Below are 16,014 nucleotides of genomic sequence, written 5' to 3'. Positions count from 1 at the left end.
CTGTATAATCTCACTTTCTCCCGTGGTTTTAACTATCACCTTTTCAGTGAGGCCTGCAGACCCTCCTATTTAATCCTGCAAGCTGTCTCCATAGCAGCACTCCCAACCTCTTTTACCCTACTCTGTTTTCTTTTTTTCTTTAATTCCTTTAAAATTTGTGAATTTCTAGTACATTAAGCATTTTATTTATCAGATTTTTTTATTATCTTCTCTCCACTGCTAGAATGTCAGACCCACCAGAAAAAAAGATCTTGTTTTGTTAACCAATATATTCAAAACTCCTACATATGTACTATGCATACAGCAGGTAAACAATTAATTTTATTGAATGATTAATAATACTCATCATCTCTAATTCAGACCTCTCTAACTCTTCACTTTTAATCCAAATGCCTACCAGGTATTACCATTTGAATGTCCTATAAGCATCTCAAATTCAACTTTATCGAATTGAAAACAGAACTCATAACCTTCCCTTAATAACTTGTCCTTCCTCTTTTTCTTCTTGACTTAATTGGTGGCATCGTGATCCACCTAGTTTCCTTCCTATTTAAAAGTCTTCGCTAGAATGCCATCACCTACGTATGAGGTTCAAGCTCCTTAGTAGAGCTTATACAGTGTCTTTCCTGTCTGATCCATTCTTACTTCTCCAGTGCTATTTCCTACTGCTGCTTCACTCTTCAACTACTACATTTTATAGTCCAGCAATACCCTAATTTCTTGTATTTCTCTGAACATACCCTGTTTTTATCATATCTTTCTACCTCCTAGTCAATGTACTCAGATTCTCTTGTTCACCTAGTAAACATCCCATCAATAACACAAAAATCAGCTGAGATCCAATTTTCACCAAGAAATCTTCCCACCAAAAGAAATTTCTCCCCACAACATATTAATTCTCTTACTTGTGCTATTGCTATATCTAGTGCATAATTCTCTAACTGCATATGTCACACTAAATTATAGTTTGTTTACATGTCCGGTTCTTCACGTAAACAATCCTTAAAAATAACTTTAATTTATATTCATTTTATGTCCTTCAGTCTCTACTATATGACAGATATTCCTTAACATTAACTGAATCATATAAAGAATATTCTAAAAATCAAGTATACCTACAAAAAGTAGACAATAAAAAATTATTGTTCTTCTGAAAACTGCCAAAGGTTAGACAATTTTTCTAAAAACTCCACTCAAATCAATTTAGTCTCAAATTTCTCAAAAGGACTGAATTATACAGTATCTTGTTCTGGCTACCTGAATGCATTATCATAAACCATATACAGTACTTACAAAATGTGTACTAACACGTGTTTGCCACATGTCCACTTGCTTTGGTGTAAGATCAGGAATTGATAGGCCTAATCTGGAAGCCAAAGCTTCAACATAGCCTGCAAGTCTTTAAAAAAACACAAGGACAGAATATAAGTTTTTAAAGAGACACACAAAAGTCCTCAGATAATAAACAAATTGCTACAAAAAGAAACAAGATAATTTTACACCTGTAACTGGCACTCTAGAAATGGTATAAATGCTTATTTACAATTTCCATTTTTATTGTGCATAAATATACAGTTTAAAAATATTTTAATATTAATATTTTCATACATAGATAAACTAATTGACTTAGAGCAAATACTCTCTCTTATTTTATTTTGTTTTATTTATTTATTTTTTTGAAAGAGAGCAAGCAAGGGGGTTGGGAAGGTAGGAGAGGGGCCAAGGGAGAGGAAGACAGAATCTCAAGCAGGTTTCACACCCAATGCACAGCCTGACACAAGGCTCAATCTCATGACCCAGATATCATGATCTGAGCTGAAATCAAGGTTCAGATGCTTGGGGCGCCTGGGTGGATCAGTTGGTTAACTGTCTGCCTTAGGCTCAGGTCATGATCCCAGGGTCCTGTGTCTGAGCCCTGCATGGGGCTCCCTGCTCAGCAGAGAGCCTGCTTCTCTCTTTACCTCTGTGGCTCTCCCTGATTGTGAGGGCACTCTCTCTCTGTGTCAGATAAATAAATAAAATCTAAAAAAAAAATCCTTAACTGACTGAGCCACCCAGGCACCCCTCTCTCTTATTTTAAAAGATCATTTCAAGGTATAATAAAAAAAAAACTTGCAATAAAATCATAGTCATGCACTCCAAATTTAAAGCAAAGCACGTTAACATATGCTACTAGATGGGGGCGTCTGGGTGGCTCAGGTGGTTAAGGATCTGCCTTTGGCTTGGGTCATAATCCCAGGGTTCTGGGATCGGGTCCCACATCGGGCTCCCTGCTCGTTGGGGAGTCTGCTTCTCCCTTTTCCTCGGCCCCTTTGCCTGCTCGTGCTCTCTCTCGCCCACTCTCTCTCTCACACATAAATAAATAAAATCTTTTAAAAAACCAACCATGATATTAGATTGATATACTAAGAAAAACAGACTAGAATTTTCAGGGCAATCTCAAGTATTTATTTCCCATCAGTTATTGGATACAAACTCACTTTATCAACTGTAAGAAAAAAAAATATGGATCCCAATATCAGATATGTTAACTTTTTTTTTTTAATTTTTTTATTTTTTCAGCATAACAGTATTCATTATTTTTGCACCACACCCAGTGCTCCATGCAATCTGTGGCCTCTACAATACCCACCACCTGGTGCCCCCAACCTCCCACCCCCCACCCCTTCAAAATTCTCAGATCGTTTTTCAGAGTCCATAGTCTCTCATGGTTCACCTCCCCTTCCAATTTCCCTCAACTCCCTTCTCCTCTCCATCTCCCCTTGTCCTCCATGCTATTTGTTATGCTCCACAAATAAGTGAAACCATATGATAATTGACTCTCTCTCAGATATGTTAACTTCTAAAAAAACTGTATACCTAAGAGTCAAGAAAACGTATTTGTTATTTAATGATATTTTTTAAAGGCAGAGGAGAAATAGTTTTTAAATACAAAGACTCCCAACAAAATCTTATCTCTAATCAAAAATAACTAATTAATGATACAATCTAAAATTAAATGGCCTTAAAATCTATCAGACCACTTAGATCTATTATATATAAAAAGCTATCACAGTAGCTGTGACATTACATTAACATTAATGTTGAAAATGGGGAAATTAGAATATGTAAGGGGTGATATCATTATAGATTTATGTCAGGAATCTGAAAAATATAAAATTTATGCCCTGGTCCAAAAACAAGAAACTCTGTGTTTTAACAGTAGCTTTGGCCCCAAACTCCAGTACAGAAGTCTAATACACAGGGTCAGATCACTTATGAAGCCACCTTTTCCTAGATTATAAGGCTAAGTAAACTTCTGGTAGGCCCAAATCCAAATCTCAGAACTTACCACTCTCATGAACCATGGAAGGAAAAAACAGAGCCAAAGACTGAGCAAAAGAGAGAATGTTTATTACAGTAATTAATGCCAACTTGGTCTAACTTGTACTTTCCAGGCTTCCTCAAGATCAGGAGGCAGCCCAGGCCATGTGTTGCTTGGAAGAGAGGATGTAAAATGAGAAAGAGAGAAAGCTGGCCTTTTCTAAGTAGACATTCTCACTTTATTTCATCATTCCAGCCACACAGAATAAAGAGAGCAAAAACTGGCCAAACCCATGTATGCTCTGGCATTATTCCTTCTGAAAAGTTCCTCTCTCCCAAAAACATGCCCAGTCAGTATCCTCATATTTGAGCCATATCTCTTATCTTTGAGCTTAATGGGAGAAGAATGGGGTGAAATAATGATGGGGTTCTTGGTTTTAACTTTTTTAATTTTAAGTTATTTTATTAATTTTAATTTAACTATTTATTTGGTTTTAATTCTTTAATTTTAACTCTTGGTTTTAATTCTGTCTCACTTTGGAAATGTCTATCAAAAATACATGTGAATACTTCAGTAATGCTTACATTGCAGTCGTTTTAGAAAAACCTTTAGCATGTATCAATCTCTTGAGAAGATTTTAAACACAAATTCCGGGTCCCTAAACCCAGAGACACAAGTTCCAAGGCATAACCCAGGCATTTGTATTTGATGCACACCGAAGATTTAGTACTACTGATTTAGAAATGTTAAATTTAAAACTTTAGTTTAAAAACACACACAAAAAGGCCCATATTTTTTATCTTTCTCAATTAAAAAATGGGGAAGAGAAAGAAGCAAGGTCAGGATACACACGCACAAAGGAATAAACGAATGGACCTACCCAAGTCCAGCTAAATCTGACACAAGGTTTCCTAAAGCAGCAGCTAAAAAAGTGAGATAAATGAGTTGTTACACGGAAGTCAGAAAAATCATTATAATACATCGCTATGTCATCAATGAAGCACTCATCTGGAAGAGTAGTCACAAGTTTCTGAAACTACAACAGCTGTGTAGCCAAAGTTACTCATTGCATAGCTCTGAATTTCAAGATTTCAAAATAGAACGCAAGTCTTTTGGGATATAATGTTCTCCTTCCATCAAGCAGTAGGTTTTTTCTGTTGTGGTGGCCATTTGGAAACCATTTTAGTTTCAATACTATGCAGTATTTTCTGTATCCTTCATTATATTTAAGGAAATTTGGATATTGGGAAGTTAAAGTAAATCTTTATGCATAGCCTGAAATTTGAGAAAATCACAGAGAAAAATGAAGTTTCACCATCATGAAAAACAGAGTGGTAACTAGGGGAAAGAAAGTAATAGAGCCAATCTTATATTTCCTTCTTTGATTTTCCTACACAATTTGAAAATAAATTAGTAGAAACAAGAGCACAAAGGTTTTGGGGTAACACTGAATTAAGAGAAAAGTTTATTTTAATATAGTCAGTATAGCATTGTTACTCATTAACATTAAGTACCTAAAATTTCTCAGGAAAAAAGTGCTATATATACAACATTAAGAAAGTGAAGAACAGGATTAGGTAGACAAATGGACATTTCAATGAGTAAACTTATTTAAATAAATCATTCTCTTCTAAATCCAACCTGCTAAAATATTTTATAAATATATGGACAATGGAATAATAATATGACTTATTAAATACCTGCCATAGTTGAAATTCCCAAAATAATTCCGATAGACATCTCAATATGGGTTCCCTAAAAAATGATTACAAAGAAATTAATTTAAAAATTAATGCTGAAGTGACTGTAAAAAAGAGCAAAGTCTTAATGAAAACAGATAAACTGCTTAAGCCAACAGGTTACTGCAACAAAATTATATATATAAAATATGCCAAAATATTCATATAATGCCGTAATGCACTTAATTATTAAATATATGCATTCATGCAAAACAACATCAGTATCATTTGATTTATTAAAATCAGGCTTTTTATAAAAAATAAAAATAGCAACAAATACTATTATAATAAAAATAGCAATATAAGTTTTGTTAAAAATCTAGAATTTGTATTTTCCAACAACAAAGACAGATTCTTTAAATCTCTTGGAACACAAAGACCAACTCACCTAATTTAAAATCTTAATTTAAGCTGTTATTTAAACCATCAAAAGAGTAAAAAAAAAAAAAAAAAAAAGACTAAACTGATTTCTAGGGCCCCAAGAGATCACAGACTTCAAAAATTATCTTGTAACACTGAGTACTTTAACCATTAAGTAGTGAGACTATATGATACATTTATGAGCAACAACAGTAATTTGCACAATAGATAGAGCCTCAGTAAAAAACAAGGTACTGAATTTACTGAGAGAGTTTCAGACTTTCCACACCCATCCCATTACCCTATAGACAAGAGGCACTCATATTTTTACTTCCATTTTAAAGAGAAGGAACCAGGAGTGCCTGGGTGGCTCAGTGGTTAAAGCCTTTGCCTTTGGCTCAGGTCATGATCCCAGAGTTCTGGGATCGAGCCCCGCATCAGGCTCTCTGCTCAGCAGGGAGCCTCCTCCCCCACCCCGCCCCGCCCGCCTGCCTCTCTGCCTACTTGTGATCTCTGTCTACCAAATAAATAAATAAATAAATAATCTTAAAAAAAATAAAGAGAAGGAACTGAAATGAAGAAGATTAAACTATTCTAATGGGTTACTACACAGAATAAAGAAGAAATCCTATGATCTATTGTGCTAACTGAGCTCTAATGCTTAGCCAATGCTGCCATAAGTAGACTTAATTTTCCTCCTGGATACTGATGCTTGAAAATTTCTAAATAAATTTTAAAATCACAATGATACTTATGGAGAACAAAAAAGGAATGTCCTATGCGGTACATAGAAATATTGCATTACTCAATTATTTATAAAACTGAAGAGAAGCTGAGTTGTTTCCTCATTTTCCTCTCACCTAGGTCTTTTGGTTCCATCTCTTTAAAACATAATTCTTGGGGCACCTGGGTGGCTCAGTCAGGCGGCTGCCTTAACTGGAGTCGTGATTCCAGGGCCCTGGGATTGAGTCCCACGTTGGGCCCTCTGTTCAGTGGGGGCCTGGTTCTCCCTCTCCCTCTGCCTGCTGCTCTACCTGCTTGTGTGTGTGCTCTCTCTCTCTCTCTCAAAACAAATAAAATCTTAAAAAAATAAAATAAAATTCTTGCTGGATACAGAGAGAATAGCCTGATGCATAAAAGTCTCCCAGGTATTTAAAATCACAAGCAAGGTTGTGAAGGAACCACATCCCCAAGAAAAAAAGAACAAAACATGCGTAAGGAATAAAGATGTGTATCTTTATATATAGATGGGGAAAAAAAGAAACCCCACACAAAACACTCCACAAAAAACTGGAGCACTTATATAGAACGAAGGTACCTAACATGTGCAGTATATAAAAAATAAATATACCATCTTTAGCAGCAATGAATCACTATCACTAGGAGTGCCCCAGCATAAATCTGCTTGTAATACATGTGCTTAAAAAGTACTTAGGTGCTTAATCATTTAGTTGAATTTAAGAAACCTGAAGGACCTTCTAATAACATAAAAGCTTCAAATAAAATCAAAGACAGTTTGAGGACAAGGGACTACCAGTCTTTACTTTTTCCCACAGTTACATCAAGTTTTATTTTGTACATTTAATACTAGTTATCTTAAATTTATATCTGGTTCATCACCTGAGTACAATTAAACTACTCTAGAATTCTAATAAATCCTATTCTAATTAAATTTTAAGAAACATAATCCAAAACCCCACTAAAATGTCATAAAAAGCAATCCTAGTAATATAAAAATATAATAAACTATGAAACCAAAGGCTGAGTATGAACAGCAGCCAACAATAAAGGTCAGTCTATTACAGGAAGTTACACAGGAATTTGTTTTGGTGACTACAACTTAGGATAGCAACCAAGAGAGTACAACAGGGAAGAGGAAAACATCAAATGTCAATGACATGATAGAAAAGAAGAATCAAATATTTCCTTAACTTACTATCTTAAAACAGTCATAGCTGTCCCATAATGTTAGGAGGAAATCAGTGTTTTCAAATAATTAAAAGGTGAAAAACATTCTTAAGATAATGATGACTACTTATTTTCCTATGTATAGATTCTAGAGTTGTATTACTTATGTATTTTAGTTTTAGCAGTCTATTTATTATAAAACCTCTTTGGGAAATTTCACTGTCCCTGAACTGGTTTGCAATTATCACTGAATAACAATTTTGCCACACAACTGCTCTTACTCAGGTATTGAAGCCAGTGGTTTAAACATTTATTTCAATATTATATAAGTAAAAACTGGTATTATGTCCCTGCAACTGGATTTCAGTGTAAACTTCAAGAACAAGTGTTATTAACTCGGAGTCAACCATCTCAGACCTGAAAAAATAGTTCACTCTTGGTTATACTGTGAGACACAGGCCTGAGTAACAGAAAACAGTAAACCACATTACAATAATTTGACTCTAGAGTGTGTGTGTCTCACTTTGTTCGTAGCTGTATTTAGATGCAGATTATCTGTTACTTTAGATATTTATTTCAAATAAATAATAACACACTGTGAAATGCAGGATCTATGAAGTTACCCAGTTTCCCTATTCTGATCTCTCTTCAAAATCTCTATTCACCCTTCTTTATGCAAAATATATCATCTCAATACTTCCTTGTAGCAAGGATAGTTTTTTTAGTATTTGACTAAGGTCTGCCTTATTGAGATGGAAAAAAACAAATGAAAATGAAGGCGGTAATAGGGATACCAGCTGTCAATTAAGACAAACTGAAATACTGAATTGTGTAAAACCAAAAGAAGTATTTGTCACAGGGAAACTTCAATTCAGCCAATCTGTTTAAGAACACATCAAGTCTTACCTACAGCTTATAAATTCATCATAATGGGGTTTCTATTATAATTAGATATGCTTTATTATTTAATAACTATTTAAATAATCTAACCAACTCAAATTTTAGTAATTTCATTGAAAGCAGTGTGGTTCTAAGTTGCTTAATATTCACAGATATATTCTCATATTCACAGATACATAAATTGACCAATTCTTATATATATATATTAGGAAAAATGTCATGATCAGTCAAAAAACTGGCATTCTGAAATTATATTTTAGAGGCTCTTGCCAGGCTCCTTTGATAAAGAACTACACAATGGGTGCTTCCACATTCAAGCTGTGTGCACACTAGAGTACCTGCTGTGAATATTTAGGCAGCAAGATAACTTCCTACTATATGAACACAAGTGAGCAGCCAGACTTTCTGGATAGCTGAGCACTGTTAATCTGGATATAAGATAAGACTATATAATAGCAAAAAAAAAAATTCTTTTCAGATATTCTTTTAAGAATTCTAGATATTCTTTAAGCAAATTTTATAATCTACACAATGTAAATTTTATTTTTAGTATATTTTTACTGTTTTGAAATCAAATGTTCTATTTACATCCATCTGTAGTACACATGACCTCCAAGACACTAAAGAAAACCAAAAGAAAACAAAACAAAAAAACCCTTGCTCTCATATGTATTTTTCTCACAATGATCCCCAAATCATTTTTTTTTTTAAAGCAGTCTCCTGCACAGCAACTACCATTTACATCATTTTTTTCAAGTTAGAGTCAACGAAGAGAGTGGATAGAGTACTGGGCAGTTTTAGAAGACTTGCATTTTAATCCACAGATTCATCTCTGACTTTCGAAATGGGACCAATATTGGTATTCATTAACAAAATGTATCACTCAATGGTAGGAAAGGTAAAGAAGCCTTCTCAGAGACTAAACACTCTTAAGGAACACACTTACATTAAAATAACCACAGCAAAGGGGAACTTTTTTTTAACAATACAATGGAACAAAGACAAAAATGAGATATACTCAGTATTCTCAACTAAAATTTAAAATACCTTTGGGTCAAATAGACTATATCAAAACACCCTTTAGGACAATTCTCCATGGGAAAACTAAACAAGGAACTAACCAAATAACATATATGTGATGAGAACTGTCAATAAAGTTAAAGAACGTCAGAAAATTTTATATACTTTTTCCTTTAATAAGAATGTTTAAACTAAAACAGAATAATATTGACCTAATAACTATGTATTTATTATGGTCAATGGTTTGCCAAAAGTCTTAATGATTAATACATGTAATGCCTTAAAACTGAATGATAGTCTAATTAACATGAAATATAGTAAAAAGTAGCCTTGCTCATTATGATGTTAATTAAAATCTTATAGCCAGGATATATAAATTATTAGGAAAATTTCGACTACACTAATTGCTTTATTAACTCAAAATAGAAGGGTAAAAGAAAGAACTTACTGCAACAATCATTATTGCATTATCCAAAAAGCCAAACCCTATGAAAGGTATCGCATTGTGGATGAATACTGAAAAACATCAAACACAGAAAATATATTTTAGGATTTCTATAATTTTAAATGAGAACACAGACTATATGATTAAAATCTCCTAAACAGATTTGACAACCTTTGAAATTTGCTTTTAATTCCCCATAGCCAAAAGATTCTACTCCTGCTATAAGCTTAATTACTTCCTAGAAGCTACACTAGGGAAACAAAACAAAATTAAAAAACATGTAACATGTAAAAATAACTGTTAGATTTCTGGGTTGTTTTCTTACTAGCTACACATACAAAGAACTACAGTTAACAGCAGAACAAATAAGTAAATACATATTACAAGTACCATGTTTTACCTGTTTAATTGCTATTGATATCAATCTGTTTCTTATACCTAAAAACTGATATCATAAAATTAATATCCATGTTAGAAATAATAAAAAATACCCTGAATCAAATTCCAGGGAAGCTAAATGGTCACTTTTACTCACTAAACAATTTTTGAACAAATGTGAGAAAAATGTGATCATCTCATTTATATTCACCATCTATACGCAGTCTTTTCCCCCCCTCACAATATCGGTATCCCTGAAAGCTTTCACAAACTATTTGATTTAAATCAAAATGTAATTTGGCCTCTTCCTAACAAAGGCATACCTTATCTTATCTATCTAATACAGAATCTGAATGACCTGCCATAATAGAAGTGTAACTAGGAGGAACTAATATCTATATATTTTTTAAACATTCAGCCTCACTTTTTTCATATTTGCATCTTCAGCACATTGCAGAATGCATAGTGCATTGCAGACACTTAATGAACATTAGTTAATTAAGTTGAGGGCCACTAACCTGGAAAGGAAGAGAATTCCATATTAAGAGAATTGAAGGCAGACTGTGAAACAGATTGAAAGCTGGGAGAGTTAAAAGACTTTATTCTGATTCATCTATAAAATTGCCAAGATATAGCCAACATCAATTCAACTGATGACTTTTTTAGATAAACATCAAACTTGTGAGTTTTATAACATATCCAGCAAATAGTTCCTTAAGTGAATTGGTTGTGTGTGTTCAGTGACTTTAGAATGTTTTTCTTTTTAATGCAGTTAAGTCCAAGTGTTAATTAAAATATAATCCAGAAGTTATTGAAGTTTGACATTACTCTAGCGAGTTCTGCACCAACCCAGGAAAGGCTAATAAGCAGTAAACAAAACAAAACAAAAAAACACTCTACCCAAAACCACTACTGAAGACTAAGATCACAGGAAAAGGGTATATGTATCCTAGGTCATTTCAGATTTCTTCTTGTTATCAAATAAGAATGTTCAAGATAGAAAGTAGCACCTTTTTAATTATAAAGAAGATCATTTTTAAAAGGTATTATTTTAAAAACTATTAAAGATGGTAAAAATCAAATAGCAGATTAATGAAATGGGATTTTTCAATTAAAGAGTCTAGTCTTGGGGCACCTGGGTGGCCCAATGGGTTAAGCCTCTACCTTCAGCTCAGGTCTTGGTCTTGGGGTCCTAGGATCGAGCCCCGCATAGGGCTCTCTGCTCAATGGGGAGCCTGCTTCCCCCTCTCTCTCTGCCTGCCTCTCTTGTCTACTTGTGATCTCTCTCTCTCTGTCAAATAAATAAATAAATAAATAAAATCTTAAAAAAAAAATAGTCTAGTCTGAGTTCTTTGATTTTGCCCAAGTCTAGTTGCTTAACTATTAGACATTCAAACTTTTATAATAAGTAACTTTAAAGAATAAAATATATCATGCGTTTATGCTTAGACCTAAATAAATGTGTCCTATAAGTAAAAAATTTATTATCAACACAAAGGAAAAAATACAATTTTCAAATTGTTAAATAAACATGTACCGGACATTCCATCAGGCATTAGATATGATGATATGTAAGACTTGGTTACCAACCCTCAAGAAGTTTGGGTATGATAACATACCATATCAATAGTTAATTTCAATAGAACCAAAAAACTGATAATAGTACTATCCATTGTTATGAACATGAATTTGCATGAACCTAGGCTAGGAGGATCAGGAAAAACTATCAGGAGAAGAAAACTCTTAAAGAATTCTTTTTTTTTTTTTTTTAAAGATTTTATTTATTTATTTGACAGAGAGAAATCACAAGTAGGCAGAGAGGCAGGCAGAAAGAGAGAGGAGGAAGCAGGCTTCCTGCTGAGCAGAAAGCCCGATGTGGGGCTCGAACCCAGGACCTGGGATCATGACCTGAGCTGAAGGCAGCGGCTTAACCCACTGAGCCACCCAGGTGCCCCTCTTAAAGAATTCTTAAATGTATTTGGGAAAAGTTATTACTTCTAATATAAATTATACTCTAACTCTTGGAGAAAAAAAAACTGGGTAGTTAATTAAGTTTTTAAAAATCTTGTAAATTTGCTCTCCAGTATCTAATGATCTCCTATTAATTTGTGATTTCTTCAATTTCCTTTGGGAAATACTACTCTTTAACAGCAAATCACATCTAGTATTTAGCTTTCACCTACAACCTACTTGAATTCACTGTACTGTTAAAATATTCTCTTCTTTTGTTGTCTTTATAATAAGACCCCAAACTGTTTTACATTATGCCATGTTAGCCTTGACTATTTATTCCCATCTTAACAGAGTAAAGAAAGTACACCAGCACCATGATAAGCTTCTTCTTCATGGTGGTTTTAAATGAACTTAACTTTCTTCATCATCACAAACAGCAAGCTCTAAGTATTTTCTCCACCAGAGAACAGTTCTACCTAGCTCAGACTTTCTAGTTATGAAATTACCCTACTTAAATCCAAACTAAAGTAAATATATTCTTTTTTCTGGGAATTAAGAAAACCTAACCATAAGTATACTTTTAGTTCTAGATGGTGACAACAGTTTAACAATGTTAGATACTATTAACAATATTAGAAATTCCATAATATTATAATATGTTATAAACCAAGCTTATAAACTCTTTGTGTCAGCATGATAAATAAGATAACCCACTCTATCTGGAAAAATTAAATTTACTCACTCTTCTATATTAATAGAAATGATACCATTTTTTTATGTCTAAAAGACAGATGTACAAATATTTAACAATTAAAGAACTATTACCGTATCTCAGCTGTCCTGGGGTGGGTGGTGCAGCTTCCAACTTTTCTAAAGGGGAAAGATAGGGTTTAGGTCAAGAATTAGTTACTATAGCATGATTTATTAGTTATTTATAGCATGATCTTTTTTATTACAATAAAAAAATACCAGCATATTTATAATGTATAAGAATATCAAAGTTTATTTATAAATTTTTGTAGGTTAATGAACCAAAATTATCCACACAGAAAATAATACTTGGTATGGATTAAATTACAAGGCTAGAAAACAAAACTGAACTTTAGTTACAAGTCTACCATGGAACCTATGACCCTGGGTGATCATTAGTTTTTCATTTTTGTGTTAAGTCCTTGCATCTATATAATAAGCCTGTTTACATTAATTACAAAAAAAGCCCTCTGAAATATAGCTATCCTTCTTTGAGACACAGTGATAGATGACTTAGGTGTTATATATACAAACAAACATTGATAGCAGAAAAAGAATATTCAAATAAATCTAGATATCCTTTAAAAAACAGAAAATAACATTTTCAAAGCAATGTATTACAACAATGACTTCACTGGATTGTGTTCTGTTCTTTAATCTCCCTTGATAATGTACTGAGTATTTTGAGTTTTGAAATCTATATACTACTGGATAATGCAGAATATTCTACACAATAAAATGACCCCAAAAAGTAGGGTGCTATTCAAAATCATAAGTAACAATAAACTATTTATAATATATAGCATAATAAACACACAAACTTTTCCCAAGTATAAATCAAAGTATCTTTAAGTACCATCACTAAATCTAAAAATTAACATTATAAAGAAGCAATGTATCCAATCTCATAACAATAACCATCTCACCATTTGTATAAGTACAAGAGCAAGCTATGGTAAAATGGCAGAGAACATACTTTCTTTATCCTCATCCAGTCCAAAAGAATTAACTGACAGTCTATTGAGAAGAACCCACACCACAGATCACCCTGTTCTAAAGATTTAGTATAACCATACTGTCTAAAGAAATACATTACAAACTGGATATATATTTTCTAAAATATTTATTTATAATCTACAACAACATAAGAACTAAAGAATTTAGTTTTAGAAAAGTAAAAAGCAAGTAAGTCTCCACTGATAAGCTATATAAAAAAGAAGTATTGCCCATATTTATGAATGGTATTTTACTTAAAACACATAGAGTACCATAATGGTTTTGCAATAAGAAGTACACTAAAACCTTGAGTTTAATCAATTATCATATTATTCAGAAAGTTCTAAGAATGCAAGTTTACATTTTGTTTTCCCTTTATTTAAATGAGTTATGAAAAGAAGATATACTAATCTTTGCAGAATATCACATCTGATTAAAATATTCTCTATTTATTGACTAACACCATTACCTCAAAATCAATTTTGAAAGCATGCAAATGGTTTTCCAAATGTTAATAAGGAATATAGGATACCATTGTACTCCACAGAGATTTCTGCTGAAGTAAACATGCAAAAGTGGTTACATACCAGAACTATTTGCTAGTTGCATTACTCTCATCATCACTACAGTTCTGACACTGTGAGGAGAAGTCCTTGACAGTTGACTGGAACATCTTGAAATACCTAAAAATTCAACAAGCAGGACCTTCCCAATAGAATGAGAATATACAGAGTCCTTGCTTTTACTTCTTCAAATTCCCTACATATTCATATTGAGCAAAATATTGAAAATATTTACAAGTCCTAAGAAGAAAGGATAAGAGGTAGGCAAATCTATAAGGTGCAGCAAAGAGATAACAACCAAATAATATAATCAATATTCCTAAACTTCCTTTCCTATTACCCATAAGGGTTAAAAAATTAAAAGTAATGAAAAGATAAATTTTTTAAAGACTGAGAAAGAGAAAAAAAATATAAAGGAGATAGAGCAAGGTGGAAAACCATTGGCACAGAGATTAAAGTAAAACCAAAGCAGAGGTTCTGCCTCCTGCTTCACAAAGAGCCTATTCAGTAGCAAGAGAAAAGAATGAAATGAAATGAAATGAAATGAAATGAAATGAAATGAAATGAAAGAAACATTTCCTAGAAAGTGGAAATCATACTGGAAATTATCCACCAAAAATTTTTAAAATCATAAAGTGATGTTTTGAGGACTCTGACACTGTAAGTTACCTTCCTAGCTATGTTAACTGAATCAAAACTATATATGTCAGAAATGAAAAACTTTGGATGTACAATATACAACAGAACTCCATCTTGGAAATAAGCATCTATAGGTTTTAAAAATCTATACAAAATTTTCTTTTGACATATGGTAAACTATTTGTCCTTATATTGGAAATATATTCTAATCTAATGTTTCATTAAGAAGACTTTGGAGTTAGAAAAACTAGTTCTTTCAGTTTGTGTGCGTGTGTGCATATGTGTGCGTGTGCGTGTGTGTGTGTGTGATATACATCATGGTTTCTTCTTTTTCTGAATATCTCAAAAAAAAAAAAAAAAAAAAGAAAACCATTAAGATTGTACTTCACCATACCATATTTTCCAATTATTTTAGCTTAAAAAAAATCTAGTTCTACTTCTACTATTGGCTTAGTAACCTCCTACAATATCAATTCTCCTACATAAATAACTACACACAAACATATAATAAATAACTACTTAAATGCACTAGAAAATGACCAAAAACAGATTGATTCTGGAAAGGAATTAACACTTAGAAAAAAGACTAGAACTAAGTGAGTTACCTGCTTATAGTACCTTTTGGCCTGAGGGCAGACCTCAACCCACAATATAAGGGAACTAAAACTCAAACAAAAAATCTTCAGTCTTTCAGGCCTGAAGAAGCAGTGGACAAAGTGCAACATAACCAAAACCCCTGGAAACTGAAAGGGGAGTCCTGGAAAGGATAGAGTCAGGAAGGAGCCCTAAATCTGTATATACAGTCAATTCCAATATATGGCTGACCTGTGAACTGCACATTTGCAGAGGAAATTAAAAAAGCTAGCTAAGGGTAAAATAACCAAAGATTTGAGCTACAAACAAAAAACAGAGTTTGCAGTTTGAGCCTAACCATCAACTGCCTAAAACAGTAAAAAACAAAAAACAACAACAACAAAAAAACCTGGTATTTTTTAGAAGAATAACACAACCCAGAGTATCTACAACATGGTAATTGCAGAATTATACTAAGATATAATC

General features: G+C 33.0%; 1 protein-coding gene across 4 annotated transcripts in view; it reads right to left on the bottom strand.

Annotated features, from left to right (window-relative positions):
- The window catches only part of TMEM65 (transmembrane protein 65), a 73,516-nt gene that overhangs the window by 10,294 nt on the left and 47,208 nt on the right, over nucleotides 1-16,014 (bottom strand). For 2 of the 4 annotated variants that reach the window (XM_047725163.1, XM_047725165.1), the window contains 5 exons: nucleotides 12,833-12,877; nucleotides 9,680-9,747; nucleotides 5,005-5,059; nucleotides 4,185-4,227; nucleotides 1,294-1,399 (listed from right to left, as the gene is read on the bottom strand). In XM_047725163.1, the coding sequence (XP_047581119.1) occupies nucleotides 1,294-1,399; nucleotides 4,185-4,227; nucleotides 5,005-5,059; nucleotides 9,680-9,747; nucleotides 12,833-12,877 (317 nt within the window). Of the gene's footprint in view, nucleotides 1-1,293; nucleotides 1,400-4,184; nucleotides 4,228-5,004; nucleotides 5,060-9,679; nucleotides 9,748-12,832; nucleotides 12,878-14,340; nucleotides 14,437-16,014 lie in introns of all 4 variants that reach the window. The other 2 variants (XM_047725164.1, XM_047725162.1) reach the window with 2 other exon arrangements.

This window comes from Lutra lutra, chromosome 4 (genome assembly GCF_902655055.1).
Source record: "Lutra lutra chromosome 4, mLutLut1.2, whole genome shotgun sequence".
Taxonomy (NCBI): domain Eukaryota; kingdom Metazoa; phylum Chordata; class Mammalia; order Carnivora; family Mustelidae; genus Lutra; species Lutra lutra.
Note: the sequence above shows the minus strand (reverse complement) of the source record. Positions and strands in the feature narration are given on the sequence as shown.